A 21,852-nucleotide genomic window follows, 5' to 3' on the forward strand; every position below is an offset into this window, starting at 1 on the left:
TGCATTGATGTAAAGGAATATCAAGCTGCTGGAACAACTGATAGAATAAAAATAGGATGTTAAATGTAACTAAGGCCACTTCCTTTTCTTAAGGTTGTCTATTTCTCTCCTATTGTAAATGGGATCTTTATTCCAATACTGCAGCATCTATGCATTAACTGATAAAGGTTGCTTTTCATTTTCTAGCTTGCAGTATATGCAGATGCACTTTAAGAAAGTCTTTTATTTTCTGACAGTTTTTTTTTTTTTTAAGCTATATTCAGGTGGTGTTAGGAACAATAGAATATGTTAGCTGAGTAGGGAATATTATGCACAGCTAACATGTATAAATATACCATTTATGAGCTTGGAAAGAGATAGGAGGGAAAAAAATAGCATGGGGATAATTAATGGAATTAGTGGAATAGAGTATATAAATTTAATCTAGAGATCTAAAGAAGAAAATTTGACAGTACAGAAATAAAAGAAAAAGAAAAAATACTGATAGTCCAAGACAAGGGAATATTTGCAAGGGTGACTCAGGTACTTAAAATTCTTATCTTCGATCCCTGCAAAATACTTTGAAGTAAAATAACTGTAAAAATACCTTTTTTTTTTTTTTTTTATTTCTCCTAGACTTGGACAGATACATCAGTTTGGCTTAGATTACTTCTCCATTTCATTTTACCATAATCCAATCAAACTACAGTCATTGATGATGAAATTGTTCTGTTCCCTTTAAAGCTTAATTATTTTTTAAACAATTTTTGTGTGTTGTTGTCTTATTTTGTTTGTTGCAATATTTTAATTTCTCTTGATGTTTTCCAAAATCTTCTTTTCCAAAACACAGTTTAGCTTGCCACTGGTTAATGTCTCCTTAAGCTTTACTATAAATTTTACTGAGACAAACACATGCAGCTTGAGACAGCTGTCATGATAGAAAGATGTCAAGTAATGTTTTTAAGGCATTTTCAGTAATTTGACATTACTTGATGATGCTTTTAATATTTATGAGGTTTTACTCTTGGTTACTCAGTTTGCCCCCTATGACATCATCATATATCACAAAGCAACTGCAAATTCTTTCACCTGGTCACACAACAGTATAAAAATTACCTCCCTCATGAGTCTTGGGGCTACATTTATAAAATAATACATCTTTTCCATGCCATTAAATAGATCTATTTCTATCACAGTACCTTTTTTACGTAATGTTATAGTCCTAACACCTAGCAAGAGATTATGTGATCTGAATACTACTGTCTTGACAGGTTTATGGCCATCATAAGCCACCAGGCATCTCTACTGACTCGAGAATGAGACTAAAAGCCTTTTGACTGTAATTTATGGCTTAAATTTTGTCTGAAAGGCTTTATGCAACTTTAATAGAATCTTCCTGTCACATATTGTACTGAATGATACCTATTCTCTTAATTTCCTCAGAGATAATTTATGCTGGCATTTTATTTTATGGCAGTGCTAAACAAGTTTATACTTGTTGACAGCATCATAGACAAAGACTTTATTTCAAACTTCCAAGTACGGGGCAGAATTTGAGCTCATGAGCCATTTTTTCTTCCTACCGGTGTGGTCTGTATTGAGTTAAATATGCTACAGGAAAGGAATTCAGCATGAGTCATTATAAAGATTTATAGAAAATAAATTAGAGAACAATAAGCTAAAAATGAAGACAAGCAACAGATTTATTCCAGCGATACCAATTCATATCATTTGGTATACTGAAAGATTTGAATAGTTAGTCTTTTTTTTAAGTATGTGTATCAAAATTGACTCAGGTATATGAGTGAAGAAATGTTTTGTCTTATATGGTTATCCATTCTGAAACTACATATAATATATAACAGCTGAATGTCAAAAGCCTCTGACAAAACTTCTGACTTATCCCTACTTCATGTAGTAAAAGAAACGGGGGAAAAAAAAAAGATTTTTCTAGTTATTGTTTTCATCCAAAGTGGGTAAGAATCTGTACTGCTGTTAAATTCTGCTGAAGAATTTCATGAAGTACTAAGGACAAAGTTTACTGAAAAATGCACAATCTATTACTATTTAGCCAATTGAGAAAATGAATAACGAGGATGAAGCGTAGGCTTTCAGATTTTATGTTAGCTACTCATAATCAAAGGCTAGGACTGAGCATAAAAGCATAGAATAGCTATGTAAGGACCATGAAGAGGGTTTTTTATGGAGAAGTATGCTTTAATTTTTTTATTATTATTTTTTTTCTCTCACTAAAACATGGATTCTCCCCTGTTCTGCACAAGGTGGGGAGAGAGAGAGAGATGTTGCAGCATTCTTTCCAGATGTCTTCATGAAAGGGCTGTAAATGAATAGTGCAATAAAATGCACTTACTTCAAGAAGGTAAATAAGAATAAAGAATAAAATAAGAATAAAAAGAGGAATATATGTAGACTGAGTGAATTTAACATCCCTATAAATGCAGGGCACCCAGCATTCATCTAGCATCAGATGGATCCCAGATGGATTTCCCAGAGCACACTGCACAGAACTCATACTGTGTTGGCTTTTATCTTGCATAACAAACAAAAGCAAATATCTTCACCTGACAAGCTGAAAAGTTATCTCTGTCATAACACCCACCAGTGTGCATTGCAGGGCACTACAGCATACTGCTTTACAGCTGCTGCTCATACTAACACATGAGCTTCACAAGCACTTAAGTACAAGGCCCAGCAGAGAAGCTATAGCCTGTTCAAGGTCACTAACTCTTGCAAAGTTGCAAACACATCCCATATTATTTAATAATCCTATGTTGTTTGAATAGATTTCTTTTAATAAGTGAGGGAAATAGGGCACAAAAGGAGATATTGGTGCTCCATCTTAAAATGAGAAAATTTTACTGAGATCTGTCAACAACTATGTATTTTTAAATTTGGGGACATAAATATGTGTAAGCTTTGAGTATAGGATGTGACTGAATGTGCTAATTTTGGTTTAAACTAAATGAATGCTAAACAATATGTTCCTTAACATACTTTCCATCTACAGATCTACCTGGTCCAAGTCCTTTGTCTAAAGCCTGGAGATCTTTCTTGAATATAAGTTATAGGACTGATTAGAAACTATGTGAGGTTTCTTGACCTGTATTAAATGAGGTGATGGTAGTCATTTATGATTTTATATTGCACTCTTAAATAATGTCTCATTTTTCTTCCAGCTGATCTGTTAATTTTAAAATGAGTAAGTGTGAGGCTAAGCACTCCTTTTATCCCCTTTAACTGTTGTTTCTTTTTTATAATATAGCTTAGAACCATATATATCATTTTGTGTTAACACACATTAATGTGTTCTGTATTTAACATCTTAAATCATTTAATTCGATGCTGTGAAGTTCCACACCGTTGAATAGTTGTAATTACTTTTTATTTTCTTTCCTATGTCACCTCTAGAAAAAAAAAAAAAGACTGACAAAAAGTAGTTTATGGCTAAATTTACAGGACCTCAAGTGCAATAAATTACATGGTTCTTTCCTCACAATGTGAAGAGAAAACTAATTTTAAAGAAAACCTTCCAGGTTTCCTTGGGGAAATTAATTTACTTTTTTTTTTTTTTTTTTTTTTTTTTCCCAGAACAAGACTATATAAGATTGCATAGACAAAAAATAACTGTCGCCTGAATATAGAGAAATACAGAAATGCTGGCATACAGAGAATAAGGACAGATCTAGAGCTCTGGGTCCGTGTCTGGGTGCCCCAGTGCAAGAGAAGCATGGGGAGAGATTGAGAGAACTGAAATTGTTTCTCCTGGAGAAGAGAAAAAACATGGGTGATCTTATCCATGTGTATAAATTCCTGATGGGGGGAGTCTCTTCTTTACTGGGGAGCCAGTCTCCTCTCTGTGATATCTATTGGAAGGACAAGAGGCACTGTGCACAAACTGAAAGACAGAGAATTCCATTTAAACATAAGAAAAAATATTTATTTATTAAGGGTGATGAAATACTGGCACAGGCTCCCCAGAGAGGTTGTGGAGTCTCCATCCTTGGAGATACTCAAAACCTAACTGCATGTTTTCTTCAGCAATCTGCTGTAGTTGACCCTGGACAAGAGGAACTCTTTGGGTCCCTTACAATCTCAGCTATTGTGTGATGATTCCCTAATTCTATAAACACTTAGGATAAGTCAAGGGAATAATATGTGCTCAATTCATACAGCAGTAGTAAAACTTGCAAGTAGAGCTTTCTCATTCCTTCCTCAACTCTTTCCTCTCTGTTTCTTTCCTCCTGCCATATGTCAAACTGTCAGATTTAACATTTGGGCAAAGGAGAATGAATGTTAGCACCTTAGTATTCCCTCTTTGAAGCTGTCAGCTTTTATATATAATAAAAGCATATGCATGCATGGTGTCACAAAGAAGGTGCCATATGTAGTTGGTGGGAAGAATACTAATGTTTTGTGCTGTTAGCACAGGGTCTAAATTTGAGAGCCATACTAGTTTGTTAGCAATTTAGTCACCATGAAGTTTCAACACAGTTGGATATCTAGAGGATGCATACTCAGCAGTGTAGTCAAGACTTCATTCAAAGCTATTCTCTTCTGAAAGTAACAGCCTGGAATGAGAAGGGAAAATATAAAAGCAGGTGATTGAGAAATAAATTTAAAATACGTTGATTCCTTTTTGACTTTAGCAGCAATTCAACAGAAATTCTGCCTCCTGATACAAAGGGGTACTACCCAGCCTGGGTAAGTGACAAGATGGCACACTGCATTAATCTTGGATTTTGGCAATTTATTGGATCGTAGTGGTTCAAATATTAAAGGCAAGGATGACATTTGAAAATAGTATGCCCATAGCACTATTAGGTGAGAACTAAGCCGTTTTCAAGATAATAAACAGAACACAGACTGAGCATACCTGAATGAGCTGTACTTCTGTTCTATGGTGGGAAAGTGAAAATTTTTATTCCAGCACTCTATCACTTCATTGCTGCTTTTTACTTATATAGGGATCTCTCATTTGTACACTTCAAAGCACTGAAGTTAAAAAGTAATCACCACCCTCATTATATTAAGGGATAATTGAGTGACACTGTGTCTAAGGTAATATAACGAGGTAGCTCTTTTGAGAGAATTAATGAAATAAAATCAGCAGACAATTAAAAAAGTAGTAGAAGAGAGAAAAAAAAGAAAAAAAGCCTAATGGCTGTTACCCAAAGCTCTGAATCATGAGCTTGTCAGAAAGTAGACTGATGCTTTCTCCAAGGGCCTCTCTATATATTTGATGATCTATCTCTTCTGGCAGAGCACAAGAACAAGAGAAATGCTGCACTGCACAAGGCAAAACACCCATCTAGGCTACAGTCCTGTCTGCAGCAGTGCCCAGTGAAAGATGCTTGGGAAAATCATAGTATTTGGGTCTTTTCAGGAATAATGGTTCTTCTTGCTTGTACTCTCAAGCTTGAGCACCCAACATTGTTTTTAATAATGTCTCTTCCATTACTTCTTCCAAAGTTTTTCTTTCAATGTTCATTAATGTTTTTAGCTTTTGCAACACTGTTTCAGCAAATATCACAATTTCATTATCTAATATGTGACATGTTCTCTGTGTTGTATTTCTTTCCTTTAAATTTTTCTCTGTTTCTTAAGATCACTATATTACAGAACACTTGTTGTTCAGCGGTGGCATTTCAAATAATTTACAACATGAACTCTAAATATTTTAAATTTGCACAGTTATGCTTTAATCCTTTTTATTCTCTCTAGGCAGAAAGAGTATGAGTAGTAAATTAGCATAATTAGTTTTCATTGATCTCAAAGGTCTAAAATCCAAACATTATATAAGGTGGTCAAATACATCTTAATTTTTCATAGAAAAAAACAACTTAAACACATAGTTGCCATACAATCTTATAGTTTCCATTGTGGTCTTCCAAAGATAATGTCAAACATTGTACATCATGTCATCTTCAGTGGCATAGCTGTATTACAGCAATACAGAACAATATCTTGTATGCGTTTTTCATGTTCCTCTCATAACTATGTTCTGAAATAAGTCTCTTCAAAGTTCTGTTGTACTTAAAGGAAACGATGAAAATGACATCACCTCTAATAAATATACATATTAATATAGATAATAACACATATACATATATGTTTATGAAATGTAACTATTGATTAAAGGCTAATGGAGATAACTTGGTCGTAGTGGGGTTTACTCTAACCCCAATAGCTATGTTGGTAAATCACAGCTTTATCACATGACATAGAAAACTTTATTTAATCTTATTGTTAATTCACTATTTCCATTGAATTACCTGTACATGTATTTTAGTGAATCAGAGGTTAAATCGTCTTAATTATGTCCGAATTGTTATATCTTTTATGCTGTTTTTTCTTGTTCATTTATTTTTTCTATTCTTTCTCTCTTACATGCTGCAGTTGCAAATATATTGTGGCGAGAGCAAGGTACTAATATAAATGTTTTCTTCATATTTTTGTATATTATAATGAAATGCTCATCTATTGTTCCTTGTTTGTTTTGTTATTTTCTCATAGTCTACAGTTGCAGTACATTACAGTGCAATATTTGAGGGATTTGGTTTAAAGAAAAAATGTAGTGGAAAATAATCCTTTAAATGTGGGTGCCTTTATGAACTGTTTTTTCATTTGGAGAAGGAGGAGAAAATAAACTGATCAAAAATTTTAGACAGTTATTCAAAGGAATAGAACAAGAAACTCAGACTTAAAATGCACGCCTTTGTTTGCTGACATGATAATGCTTCCCACCAATCAGCTTATATGCTGTTGATCTTGTCTGAATCATTTTTACTTGTGAAAATTATAATCTTAAACAGTTTAGTTAAAATAGAGTTTCCTGTTTCTCAGCGAGACAAAACGTTTTCTTCTTTACATACTCAGGAGGGGTTTTTGAATGTTGGGGTAGGGAATGGAGGTTTGTGATTTGCTTTGTGATAGACTGAAGAATAAATATAAATACAGACAGTATCAGATGTTAATAGCATAGAAAGCATGGAAAGTATCTTTTACTAGGGAAAATAGGTATTAATTTTCATATACATACAAGGTAATCTTTTCATAAATCATACTGCAGAAAAAGTGTCACCATGGAGAAATATCAAAATATCACAGAAAATAAGTGTTGTTGTGAGCTCTCATCTCTTTACTCTAAGTATCTGGATCCTAAGTTAAAGTTTTAATTTAGGAATTTATATATTTCAGGAATAGGAAATGTTTCAAGTATATTCTTTGGAATATTGGTAATATTATACATGGCTCAGGTTTTGCTGTGAATTCATGCTGCAAATGATACTTCTAGGTTTTTCTTAAATGAATATTTTAATTTAATTTAAGAATTCAAAAATTTGTATTTCATTTGCCTAATTACATACTAGACTTTGGCATTTATCAATGTGTTTACAAATATGAACTAGGCTGTTGGTTTTATATATACATTTATATATATATTCCTATTTTATCAGTTTCTCAGCTGGTATAAACAATCACTTGCCTGATTACAGTAGAGTTCAGCTATGATCCTCCTGCCCTGTTGGCCTTGCAGAGTATAAATGATGTGTTCAGAGTTTCATACAATGTCACTGTTAAAAGTTAAACTGATAAACAAACAGATGCTTATCTCAAAGTTTTCAAATGCGTGGTATGCTCTCTGCTTATTGGGAAGGTGTCCATCAAAGTGTTCCCTTGTGTTTTATCTTGAACAAAACTGGAAAAGAGTGTGTAAGAAAAGATTTTGAAGGCACTTTAGAATGTAATACAATAATATAATGTATACACAAGCATAAATATATCACTGTACATTTGGGAAACAAACCCAAACCCACCATCGTTTCTTTTTTCCAAAATTGTGTTAGCCAGTTTTAAACATAGAATCACATTTGTCTAAATGCAGTGAATATATTTAAAGTTGTTATTGTTGCTTCTGGCAGAGAAACTGTATTATAAAAGTACTGTTTTATGTTGGGGGAGGCAGGGAGAGGAGAGAGGGCTGCAAAATTACATCAGATGTCCTTAGAGGAACAGCTCCTGTATTTGTAAAGAAGGGGCTTGCCTAAGTGATTAGATATTTATGTAGATATTTGTAGATGAATGCTCAAAGGAAGAGATTTGGGGTCATAAGCGTGGGGATTATGTCACTGGATCCACAGGTAAGGTTCCTTATGTGAACTGGCTGCTCTGACTCAGGAGAAAGGGCATTTCTTACTGTGTCTCCTTCACTGACTTTGAAGAACATTTTGGTGAACATTACTATCTGGACACCAGGAATACAGCCATAAAACTTTGGGTTGTGCTGCTATGCACAAATATTATCTGTAAATTAGCAAGCCTGCTTTGGAATATTGGCAACTGAGGGGGACGTTTTAGGAGTCAATTTATTAAATGACTGTATCGCTTCAGACTATCGGCTGATTTACTTCCTCACATTCTGGTATTACTTATTCTGATAATAACTATAATACACTTTAGGACAGTGGGTCCAGGGAGAAGGGAAGACCTTGTTTCGTCCCAACCAGATATACATATTTATTTTTCACTAAGATACAGTAAGGCAGTTGCTCAGCTATCTGTGATGATCACTAGAAGGGGCAGCTTAACTTCAGACTTGTCTACAAGTTCCAGCAGTTCTTACAGGACACAATGTCAGGCACTTTCTAGAGAAAGAACTTGGCATGTTATCTTATACAGGCTATTTGCTTTACCTGCAAAGGCATACAAAAGTATCCCATTAGCTAGTTTGAACATATTGCAAAATATTCCCTATGCTCTTGATATCCTATTAATAGATATATGTGATAGAAAGCTAGGAAAACCCTGCGTGGAGACTGTTCTTTCCTTCTTTTTAGGACAAATTGACCAGAAGCAGGAATGATTCTAGGAGATTTCTCAAAGATAATTGAACTTGCTGTTTCTGGGCATGGCCTTGCAGCCTTATGCATCTTACAGCCTTTTAAATGACCTTATTACCTGTGTCATTCCTAATGTAGACTATGAATTTGTATGTATTTACATACATACAAACACCTATGTACATAGGTATGTATGTGCACAAACCCACACTTTTCCCCCCCCTAATGTTCACGTTATTTTATTTGATATTAAGATGTTTTCCTTTTCTATTAGCATAGGTTTTCCTTTGGAATTTAGAATAAGCAGAGTTTCAGGCTCAAGTTTATGTTTCCTGGGTTTTATTCCTGTGATCATACGCCAAATGTTGTTATGTCAAGTGCAAGCTTAGGTTCTGTACACAGGAGACATCTGCTTTTTTATCATTGTAGCCCACAGTTTATTTGTTAGAGTTTATTATAATAATTTTATAAGTAAGGTGATTTTCCTCTTCATAAAATTCTACAAAGATAACTAGTCATTCATCATAGCAAATCAACAATTGTCTTAAGTAGTGCATAGCAAACTTGGAAAGATGTTCTTATTAATGGTCATAAGCATGATCTGGTTCCCACCTTCTTCACAAAACATTACGTCATGCCTCTCATTCAGCAACATTGCCGTAGGATTGAATAGTTCTATGAATATTTGTGTCATTTCAAGTTTGGACTGAATTTCTGTCCAGCTCTGGCTTTCCAATAAAATTCAAGAGAAAATATTTCCTTTTTGGACTAAAAGAACTGTCACATATAGCAAGGATTTATAACAAAGACTTTGAACTTCTCTTTCAGTGCGATACAGAAATTATTTTAACTCTTCCATCCCTCAGGAAAAGAAAAATAAGAATACATGAAGAATATATATTCATTTTATTTCAATGTAAATTATTTCATGAGAAGACTTTCATTACTGCAGCTGTCAAACTATAGATTATATTTCTAGATCTATATTCATAAAGACAATGTCTTACCAATGGAGAAAACTGTGAAATTCTGAATAAGAGCTTTGTTTTAGTTTTACAACAGAAGATCCCATAGGATTGGTTGTATTAGCATAATACACATTAACAAATTGATATATGAGTAATATGATGAGGGTTTTACTTCAATACGAGGATTTTCTTTCTTGTGATTATTTAAATTTGTACATTTCAATGTGTTTTTTTTTTCCTAAGGTCTGGGAATTGGGAACATGTTTTATGTTTTTTATGAAGATGGAATCAAAGTAATACAACCAGTGGAATGTGAATTTCAGAGACATATTAAGCCTAGTGAAAAACTCCTCGGTTTTCAGGCAAGTTGTTTTTTTGTTTTGTTTTTAATTTACTTATAGTATTTTCTCAATTATAGTTTTAATTAAGAAATGCTAGTTTAGTGTTATCAGCTTGATAAATTCAGATATGCCTTCTCAGTTTATGTATAACTTATAATTGTATACTCAAAATTTGTTGTCTTGTCTTTGATCAAATTCAAACTTTCAGTCTTAGTTTTAGATTGAATTTATCTCCTCTGCTTTTCTTACTATTCTTCGTCTTTCTCTTTTTTCTCTCTCTCCCTCTTTTTTCTCCCATTCCTTTCCTTTAACAGTTCTGTATCTTCTCTTTATTTTTTTTCCTTTTTATTACCTGCTTTTTTTTTTCATGCAGTTAGTTGCATCTCTATTACTCAAGGATTAACACTCTCTTTATTAAATACAATATCTGAATTAGTCATTTTAACGGTTTCTTTTTCTCCACTGGATGTTTGTTTATATCATTCTTCCATGGATTTTGTTTGTCTGTATTAAACTGTCAGTTGTCATGAGGCAAATCCTTATCCTGATAAAACAACCTTAGAGCTCCACTAAGTTAGTAGAGATGATCAGTGCTTTGACTCCAACTTACAGTTATATAAATAGTTTCAATAACATTATTGTCAATGGATTTATAGCTGCTTTCACCAAATCCTGTGCATTTATGAAGTAGCTTTTATGTGTATCACTACAAAAAACAGTAGTGCATTCTCCACTTCCATTTGTTCTTTCGTTGTTTTTCCTTTACTGCTAATCAAATCGCTAGCTGACATGATGCATGTTCTCACAGGAACATTTGGTACTAGTCACTACATTGACTTGTTCTATATGATCTGTTAGCTTTCAAAAATAATAGCTTTTTCTCATTATTTGGATTTGAATGAGTGACCTTGAAATGAGAACCCATGTGTAATAACCCATGAGCTGTACAGTTTGTTTTTTCCCTAAAACCTAAAGCACATCAGAACAGCACAAAGTAACAGCAGAACTGTCTCATTGGAATTTTCCTCTTCAATTTACATTATTGATGTCAAAGGCTGCTGTACTCAACAGCAAGATTTATTTTAGTGTGAATAATTATGCTTTGAACAGCTAATCATACCTTGATTTGTGCAGCTTAAGTGAAATTAGGTTGACACAGCCAAAAATAAGCCAAAGAGCTTTTTTATGGCTGTTTAATTCAAAAGCTGATTATTTAAGAAGTCTGTTAAAATTTTATCGGTGTAAAGTGCAGGCTAGATTTTAAGTGTATTTTTATTGAAATGTGGTAATAATCAGGATGGATAAGTCAGACTTAATTCCTTTTTGTTGCCTTCAAACATAAATTAGCATAATAATTAACCCCCCCAACCATCCCTAAAAAAGAAACCAGGAAAGCAGACCACTTGACAGCTTTCATTTTTAAGTAGGTGTAGACTTGTGCTTCTTCGGGTATCTCTGGTTTGTGGGTAGCTGTGGTAAAATATTAGGCTTTGTACTTGCATGCATGTCATTTTGCCCATTAAATTCAACAATATTTCTGTTTTCTAACACCAAAAACTTCTTCCTTCACTTATAATAGAAGTTAATAAATCTTTATTCTTGCAAGAAGAAAAAAAAAAGATGAAATATGAATTTAAAAGAATTTCTTGCATATACTGCTAATACTATTACTAACAGTAATATATATAATAGTACATAATTCAAAACAAAACAAAATAAAACAAAAAACTCATGGAGCTTTAGATAACTGTTGCCTCCTTTGCAGAATGTCTTATCTTCCTCTTTGGAAAAATCGTTTTCTCTAAATAATGATAACAAAATGACTCAGTTCTATCCCAGGATCAAATTTTTACCTAGCTCAGTATGTGATTGTTTAATGGTAAGAGCTGGTGTTGTAAATTGTTTGGTATTAATTCTCTTCAACTCTCATATAACTGCTAATCAGAGATGTGGCTATATTGCATATTTTTAAGTTGCTTTATATAGCCTTTCAAATCTATGGTGGCTATTGCTGAGAGAATCTGTGTCACTTAGCCCTTAATATATACCTATAGGAAATCATTTCGTGCTTGCTTAAAACTCTTCCGTTTCTTTACACTTTTCTCAATTAGCTGTTCAAATGATTAGTAAAACCCCAGTAGACCTGTTTCATTGTCAAATATTTGTTAAAGTGTAGAAACAGTTCTAAATTCTGCAGTGCAGTTTAGGTACTAGAAGTGAAATACACATGATACTGCAATGTTCCTCTCTGGCTTTCCTGTTTACTTGTCAGCAAAGTAGAATTACCTTTACAAAAGCTCAGATAAAAGAATGAGCTCTGGTGTTTCTACATGGCATTGCTTTGTGTTGTGAATGAGTGGTGCGGTATTTACACGTGCTTATTTAGCTATGCTAATTTTGCTAAAGGTAAATACAATTTCTCAGTAACGATATACTTGAGAACTCTTATCTAAATATTTAATTGCCTCTTATGCAACTGAGTGTCAATACAGTGAAGCACTTTAGTGTGTGCCTAACAAGGGAATCAATTAGACTTTTATTGTGTTTAAAGTGAAGGAAAAGATTTAGTGCTTTACTGGATCATCTTGGTTCACAGGAAGTTATAAAGAGCTTCCTCCACTCCTTCTCAGAATCATTTAAATTACTGGAATATTCTAAGTAAGTACCAAATGAAAGTTGACTTTTATTGGGCTAATATTGACAATTCTGTTTAAACTGTTGTCAAATAGATCCTTATCCATGCTGCACGTAGTGCTTCTCAGCAGTTAAATGTCTTCTCATTCTGAAGTGTTTGGGGCATATTCCTTGCTAATATGCAATCTGTATTCATATTCTGCAAATTAATATTATCCAAAGCCCTTGAATTCTAATTCTTATGCAACAATGTTTTTATTTTACCCTCCAATTAAAATAATTTGGGGGTGGGGGGGGGGGTAAGGCAATTTAAAAATGTCAAGATTGATAGAAAAATCATTCTGGGTTCAACATAATTCTGATTCCCTCTTTACTACAAGAACTAACACATCATGGCCATATTTCAGAATAAAATAGATGTGTGTTTGAATAAACCGAGACTTCTAATATTTGAAGTTGAATGTGTGCTAAAGGTGGGAACATGATGCTTAATTTCATGATAATTTTCAAAATGTGACTATGCGCCAGAGCAAAGTTTCCACAGGATGTGAACTTGAGACACGGTAGTTAGTCCACAGAAATTTCTTTTGTTTACATATTTACACTCTTGTGACGCAGGAAGTGTAGTAAATGCAAAATTGTTGAGGAAAAAAAATGAAAAAGGTCCACAGTGATTTTCACTATTGAATAACAAGTATGTTCATCATATAAAACTTCCTGTTGTAAGATGGATTAGGTGATATATAAATTCAAACCTGGACACATACATGCCTGTAAATGGTTGATGTCATCTTACTAATTAAAGCATAGGTGGAGTTTTCCTTATACTGCTTAAAGAGATTTACTCAAATTCTTGTTAAAACACTGAGGACTCTTGCATTAAGTCTAGATTTATAAACAAGGAGTTTGCACACACAAATCTGTAAACACGTGTTTTCTCCTGAGAATTTTGCCCCAGTCTAGTTTGAAAAACTTTCTGTAAGGATTTATTTTCCTCCATTTGCTGACATGATGTAGGGTGAGGCACTTTTTGATTAAAAATCTGGGAAAAAAGCAATGAAAAAAGTTAATGTTCTATCAGATGTTAGCTTTTTCAGAGAATGAATTAGGAAAAAGTAAATTGCTCATATTTTAATTAGAAGAAGAAAATGGTGGTTTTATCCTTATATTTTAAGGAGAAATTATTTTAACCAATTACCCAACCTCTGGGGAAATTAATATAGAGACTTAGAATTATTGCTTCGAATGTAAAGGAAATCTGAACTGTCTAATCAGATAACTGTTAACTTTTCAAAAGTAAGATTTTGGTTCCATTGATTGAAGGTATTTCTGGAGCTTGTAGATAAGTGTGGGCTTGAATAAGAAGGGAAACAACTGCATAAACCCATTGGTGCTGGGAAAAAGTCTATTTTGGATATGAGAATTTGGGTGCATATTTTTTACTGTTGCTTTCGAGAAACACTTTTTTTTTTTAAGTTTTGGAGCAAAGTGAGAGTTGGAATTGTGTTATAGGAATTTATAACAAAAGCAATATTCTAAAATGAGTGAATTGAATTTGTATGTGTAAATTTATCTTTTACTTTCTCTTTCTATTTTTTACTTTTGATCTAAGAAAGTATGGTGCTTTCTTCTTGCTGTATTTGAAGTGGAAAATAAGGATTGAGTTTTATGAATTATCCATATACTAAGAATCATGCCCTGTAGTTTATAATTTAAATAAAGTATGTGTACGCATACATCTATATACATATATATATATATATGTAGTTTAGGTATCTTTTACATTGAGAGAATATTTGGAAATACATTTCAATCAGTGTTTTAAACTCAGATTCAGGAAAATAGCTCTGTTCTGGTATACCTCCACAGTGGGAGGTATGATTAATCATTTACACTAATCTATGTGATGCCATGTGAGAGAAACCTGAATTCCTTCAGCGGGAGTTGGTGCTATTTTTACATGGTATGTTGAATGTGCCCTTGTAGAATCACAGCACCAAAAAATGAAGAAAACTAAGGTGAGTTTCTAAGAGAGATGACTGAAAGGACTGAAAAGGACACAGGATAAACATTTAAAGATACAGACATTTAAGGATGCATTATTTGAAGTAATTGTTCGCTGAGGACACAACAGGAGTGTGTAGAACAATCTAAAAGTAGTTATCTGTTTAGATAAAGCATGGAACTAAGACAAGGCATATTTAGAATAAATATAAAGCACAATTTGAGATCAGTGAAACAACCTTCCAATTGAAGTGACAGTTGCACAGAAGGCAAATGACAGTAGATCTGATGATTGCACGTAATATTAGAAACATACTTGTTTATGTTGACACTTCACTTTATGCAAAGAAAAGCTTTTAGCCATGTTTAAGATAAAAAGTTTGCTTTGTCACTACGCTTATCATTCTTTAAAAACAGATTTTAAACCTCTCTAGAGAGTGCATGGCTTTTTTAGCAGTGCAAGATAAATCTTACTCTTTATATGTCTAAGATCTGCTGAAGGTCCTGATTATGTGCCATCCCATGGAACCTGAGTTTAGTAGCTTTTCCTTATGAATGCAATTTCTGAAAGACCTTCCCTTTGTTGAGGTTTAAGAACCACATAGGAACAAGCAGGGGCTATTGATCTTCTGTAAAGAAACTCCTTCAGTTAGAGTTCAAAATTGATTTATTTCTTCTTTTGACATATAAAGATTGAGTGTATTTTCTCTAATGTACAGAGGCACAGCAGGCAAAGAATGTTGATGAAACAGAAAAGTTAGCATTGAAATGCATCATCTACTTCTTGAAAACATTGTTTAGTACTGGATATGCAGTCATTGGTCACAGCCAACATAGGGAAAAGTCCCTTTTCACAAGGGAAATGTCCCGTTTAAACAACTTTCATGACAAGGCTAGCCACATAGTTGACCAAAGGAAGCCAGCTGATGTAATTGTTTTGGATTTTAGCAAAGCTTTCAATAACATTTCTCACAGTATCTTTCTGGACAAAATGTCCACCATACAGCTAGACAAATATATCACAGAATCACAGAATCGTCTAGGTTGGAAGAGACCTCCAAGATCACCGAGTCCAACCTCTGTCCTAACACTAACAAGAACTCCACTAAATCATATTACTAAGGGCTACATCTAAACGTCTTTTAAAGACCTCCAGGGATGGCGACTCAACCACTTCCCTGGGCAGTCCATTCCAATGCCTAACAACCCTTTCAGTAAAGAAGTTCTTCCTAATATCCAACCTAAACCTCCCCTGGCGCAACTTTAGCCCATTCCCCCTCGTCCTGTCACCAGGCACGTGGGAGAATAGACCAACCCCCACCTCGCTACAGCCTCCTTTAAGGTACCTGTAGAGAGCGACAAAGTCCCCCCTTGAGCGTCCTCTTCTCCAGGCTGAACAATCCCAGCTCCCTCAGCTGCTCCTCGTAAGACTTGTTCTCCAGACCCCACACCAGCTTCGTTGCCCTTCTCTGGACCATCTCGAGCACCTCCATGTCCTTCATGTAAAGAGGGGCCCAAAACTGAACACAGTACTCAAGGTGCGGCCTCACCAGAGCCGAGTACAGGGGGACAATCACCTCCCTAGACCTGCTGGCCACACTGCTTCTTATACAAGCCAGGATGCTGTTGGCCTTCTTGGCCACCTGAGCACACTGCTGGCTCATATTCAGCCAACTATCAACCAGTATTCCCAGGTCCTTCTCGGCCAGGCAGCTTTCCAACCATTCATCTCCCAGCCTTTGCGCCCCAGGTGCAGGGGTTGTTGCGCCCCAGGTGCAGGACCCAGCACTTGGCCTTGTTGAACTTCATACAGTTGACCTCAGCCCATCGGTCCAGCCTATCCAGATCCTCCTGCAGAGCCTTCCTTCCCTCGAGCAGATCGACACACGCACCTAACTTGGTGTCATCTGCAAACTTACTGAGGGTGCACTCGATCCCCTCATCCAGGTCATCGATAAAGATATTAAAGAGGACCGGCCCCAGCACTGAGCCCTGGGGGACTCCACTAGTAACCGGCCTCCAACTGGATTTGGCTCCATTCACCACAACTCTTTGGGCCCGGCCATCCATATATAGTACAATGGCTGAACAATTGGCAGATGGGTCAAGCTCAAAGGGTTATAGTAAATGTGGTTATAACAGGCTCTGACGGATTCTGCACCTGGAAAGGGACAATTGTGGATATACATATGCAGAATTGGGGATGAGAGGATGGAGAGGAGCCCCGCAGAAAGGGATCTGGGGGTTTTGGTTGATGGCACATTGAATATGAGTCAGCAGTGTACCCTGGCAGCCAAAAGGGCCGGCCGTACCCTGGGATGCATCAAGCACAGCATTGCTAGCCGGTCAAGAGGAGTGATTGTCCCTCTCTTCTCTGCACTGGTGCAGCTTCACCTCAAGCACTCTATGCAGTTTTGGGCACCACAGTATAAGAAGGACATAAAACTATCTGAGAGCATCCAAAGGAGGGCTGACAAGACAGTGAGATTCTACAGGGGAGAATGTCTGAAGAGCGGCTGAAGTCCCTTGGTTTGTTCAGCCCAGAGCAGAGCAGGCTGAGGGGAGGCCTCACGGCGGCCTGCAGCTCCCTCACAAGGGGAGCAGAGGGGCAGGTGCTGAGCTCTGCTCTCTGGCGACAGCGACAGGACCTGAGGGAGCAGCATGGAGCTGGGATAGGGGAGGGTCAGGCTGGGTGTGAGGAAAAGGTTCTTCACCAAGAGGGTGGTTTGGGACTGGGACAGGCTCCCCATGGAAGCGGTCACAGCTGCAAGCCTGTTGAAGTTCAAGAAGTGTTTGGAAGATGCTCTCAGACACATGGTCTGTTTTTTGGGTGGTCCTGTGTGGAACCAGGAGTTGGACTCCATGATCCAGAGAAGTTGTGTATGCCTCATCCCCAGAAGTGTTTAAAGCCAGGTTGGATGGGTCTTTGAGCAACCTGATTCAGTGGGAATTATTACTGCCCTTGACAATGGGGTTGGAATTAGATGATCTTTAAGGTCCCTTCCAACCTAAACCATTCTATGATCCTTGTGGGTCCCTTCCAACTCAGGATACTCTGTGATTCTATGATGTATTGTTCTGTCACAGTATTTTTCCCCTTCATTTAAAAGGAGTCTAAGGCTTAAAAACAGAATTATTTTTAAAGATCTCTTCAACTCTTTCTGTTCATTCTACACTGAAGTCATCATCTGCTGACATATCATAATTGTTTTCACAGTGACCAGTTATGATGCGTGAGACAGAGCATTTTAAATTAGGAGGAAGTACAGATAAATGCTAAAAATAAATAATAATTTTAATTTGTTGAAATTTTCCCTTGCAATGAGAAGAAAAATAAAGAGGGAAAAGAAGAATAGGTCAGGAAAACAACAACAAAAAACCCTCGACACGTGTTGTACCTCTCCATGCAGAATATTTTTCAGCTGTTTGTTTTTACATAAAGTTGATGTCTGTTATAGGAATAAATCATGCTATTTCAATAAGAGAATTTATAAATATGGTAATGTATTTGTCCAAATATTTTTTTAATTTTGATAAATACAAAACTTTACTAAGAATACATAGAAACAGAGATATAAATACCTATATATATATGATGAACAGTAATATATTTGTAAAATATGAATAGTGAACATAAACTGTGAGAGTTAGTAATTATGGAATATGAAGTATGATTTCACTGAAGTCAACAGGAGTTTTGTTTTTGTTTTATTTTCATCCTTTTGCAGGGATGGAAGGACAGAGGGGTAAGGAATGATAATTTGAAGCAATTGATTTATATGGGGTTTAACACTTGTGTGATAGGCCTCTGGAACGTCTTAGAGCAAGAGCAAACTTCTGAAGCAATGTATCAGTACTCCAGATGACCAGAAAAGCAAATCCCTCTAATTACTGGTGCTTTGTCCCTATAACATGTGGCAACTTGAACCACAGCTCCTCCTCTTCTCTTGCGCTCCAGCTACACAGTCATCTTTCCAGTTTCATATTTCTGCATCTTGAACCTGCCTTACTGGTGTATTCTCAGGTGTAAGCCCTGTCTATAACTGCATTTCTTCGCAAGATACTGTGATGATGCAGAAGGGGGAGTTGCAAGCTACTGTACAGTAATAAGATATATTTGTGTGCATTTTATTTGTTTGTTATTTTTAAAAAGGTCTCTCGCTTACTTTTCTACATGTATTGTTTCAAATGGGTTTCTTTCTCAGGACATGTGTAGAAAACACACATCCTTTCTTTGAGGACAGCAATGCTAATGCTGCCTGAATGTATTGAAGTATGTTTTACACTTAGAACGCTTTTGAGTAGCATGGTGCTTACAACATGCAGTTTGGCTAGCCTCAATATATGTCCTAATGTCAATTTGTCCTTTTTCCTTCCCTAAATTTTCTGAGATTTGTATTTTACAGTTAAAAAAAGGGGAAGAAAAAAATATTGTTATTTTTCTAATTTGTCTGTATCTATTGCATTGTTAGCTGTTCTGATTCTTGCACTTTCTCTGTTTCTTTTGAAATATAGGATGAAGTTTGTCCCAAAGCTGATGGAGATCCTGTTCAGCGGTGTGTATGGGCAACTGCTGTTAATGTAAAAGACAAGTTCATTTACGTGACTCAGCCCACACTCAACAGAGTACTTATCGTTGATGTACAGTCTCAGAAAGTTGTACAGGTATTTCTAATTTTTGAGTTGATGTCTAATTTGATGTCTAAGTTTTTTTCATTATATTTTGGAAAAAAGATGCCATTAGTTTGAGAGCAAACAGTATCTGGAAAAAAGCTCATTTACATTTAACAACAGTTTGTTTAGTTATTGTTCCTGTAAATAGTCAGTTGGCAGGGACAGAATCAATATGAAAAAATACCTCTTAAAAAAATTAAGTAGTTGAGGAAATGTAGTTCTTTGGAAAATTTCTGAATTGAAGTACTTTTCACTTGAAAATGAAGGTATAGAATAGTATTTTATCATAATGGAATTTAACCATTTTGACAGGAAAGATCAGGGGGTTAGGTTGACTACAGAAGGTGGAGGGCTGTTATTCAGTAAACTTTCAGATAGAGAAATTGCTGGAATTGTGGAAGACACAAGACCATGCTTAGCGAAGATTGGAGGCTGTGGTCTGGAACTTCTCTACTCCTGTCTGCTATGTAGGTAGTACTGTCTGTTTCTCAGCCTCTGAGACATTATTGGAGATACTCTGCTTAATCAAAATAATTAATTGGCTAAAAGAGAGAAAATGATGCTATGGTACAGAGATTAATTAACTCATATAGTTTGTAAAAGACCTTGTAGTAAAGGCAATGCTAAGATACATACTAGAGTTTGGAGCAGTACAATTGCCTTAGGAGAGCCTGAGAGTCACAATATAATTCACATGGTCAGTAGTAGCCTCATTGGGATGGAGTAAAAATTGAAGTTTGGTTGCCATTATAGAAATCAAATACTATAGCCAATCTATTCGTGGCCTCTCTCTCACTGTCTCTCTCCTTTTTTTTTTCTTTCTTTCTCCCATTTCCACTGGTATCAATGCATTATAAGTGGTGTCAATGTACTGCAAGGTTAAATGGGGGATTTACACAAGGACAGGTTTTATTCTGTTGCATTGTCAAAGGCATATGAGAATGCATTTGGCAAATCATAGCTATAAATCCATCATATTTTAAAATACTTTCTGATTATGAAGATATTATTTAAAGTCTTAAAATATTTATGTTTACAAGGCATATCAAAAAGGCAAAATGTAATTATTTTTGCTATTTGGTTTCTGCCTAGTGTTCCTATCATATTACACTTTTTTTTTTTCCTTTATATTAGATTACATTTCATAGTATAGTCTTTAGTTTTTCAGGCAGGTGTCATTTGAACAGAAAGATAAGTTTTATTTGGCTTTCAGTGGTAAAGAAAGGCTTTCAACACAGGAGTGTCAACATTCTTTTGGGGCTTGTGGTTTGGTTTTTTTTGTTGTTGTTGTTTCGGCTTTGGTTGGTTGGTTTGGTTTTTATTTGAGTACATTACAGATCATATAAAATCTTCTTGAAATTTACTTTAAAAGCAGGGCTATGCTTTTTCTGAAATAAAATTATTTCCTGGGCAAAAGCTCTGAAGCTAGTTAAATTGTTAACAACTCTGCTCTGATTCTTTGAAGAAAGAAAATCTGTATGAGAGGTTTTCTGATATAGAGGTTTTGACACCACATTGGATGTTCTGATTCAAATTTTAATCATAGAAATGATTACAAACTATAAATAACATCTACAGAGTTACTTATAGTATCATCACATCTATCACCAACATGTTTTTAGTTAAATATAACATGGATTTGTATTAGAACTCTAATTTATTTTAAATAAAAAATACTTAAATAGAGATTTTCTTCAGGCTTTTTTGCCCTTTCTGGCCAATAAATAAATGAAAATCTTTAATATAGAGATTATATATATAGTGACAAAAACATTTTAATTCTTATCATTTTATATTCTTTAAACATCTATATTTACTACCTTGTCTATCAATTGACTCAGTAGACATAGCTGCATTGAAAACCGTAGCCACTCCAAATGAGGATGGGGATGGATAAAATGCTTTTAAAAAAAAAGTTAAAAATAAAAAGTTATTTATATTTTTGTTCCTTTTCTTCTTTTTATTTTATTATTATCGTTATTTAGTTAAGTTTACCTTTGCATATCAGAATTGGTTTTCTGAGAATAAGACTTTTTACAGCCAATTTGATGTACTTCTTCAGGAAGAGCCACTGAAAAAAAATTCTCACTGCAATCCTCTTATTTGAAGAACTGGAATTTCTAGCAATGATTTCCCTGGTCTCCGACTGGCGTTAATTTGTCATCTTAATTTGTCAAACTGATGAATGATATCCCAATTTAATTGCATTTATTAACATTTAGACTTCAGTGACAAGAGAGACAATATTATGCCTTTAGAGCTTACTGAAATATGTTTAAAAAAAAAAGTTGGAAGTTGTTTTGAACTTCGGTTTTATGGAATAGTTTGATTGGTAGACATTTCAAATTTGCTTTAAATGAGATTTGTAATTATTTTAATAATTGTTTTATT

At 35.0% G+C, this 21,852-nt stretch overlaps 1 protein-coding gene across 2 annotated transcripts in view; it reads left to right on the top strand.

The window, feature by feature from the left end:
* The window catches only part of FSTL5 (follistatin like 5), a 261,207-nt gene that overhangs the window by 208,576 nt on the left and 30,779 nt on the right, over positions 1-21,852 (top strand). Inside the window, exons 10-12 of one of the 2 annotated variants that reach the window (XM_035550439.2) lie at positions 6,397-6,423; positions 10,052-10,170; positions 19,303-19,452. In XM_035550439.2, the coding sequence (XP_035406332.1) occupies positions 6,397-6,423; positions 10,052-10,170; positions 19,303-19,452 (296 nt within the window). The remainder of the gene's footprint in view (positions 1-6,396; positions 6,424-10,051; positions 10,171-19,302; positions 19,453-21,852) is intronic. The other variant, XM_050710405.1, reaches the window with a different exon arrangement.

The sequence above is a fragment of the Cygnus atratus genome, chromosome 4 (assembly GCF_013377495.2).
Source record: "Cygnus atratus isolate AKBS03 ecotype Queensland, Australia chromosome 4, CAtr_DNAZoo_HiC_assembly, whole genome shotgun sequence".
In the NCBI taxonomy this organism is placed as follows: Eukaryota; Metazoa; Chordata; class Aves; order Anseriformes; family Anatidae; genus Cygnus; species Cygnus atratus.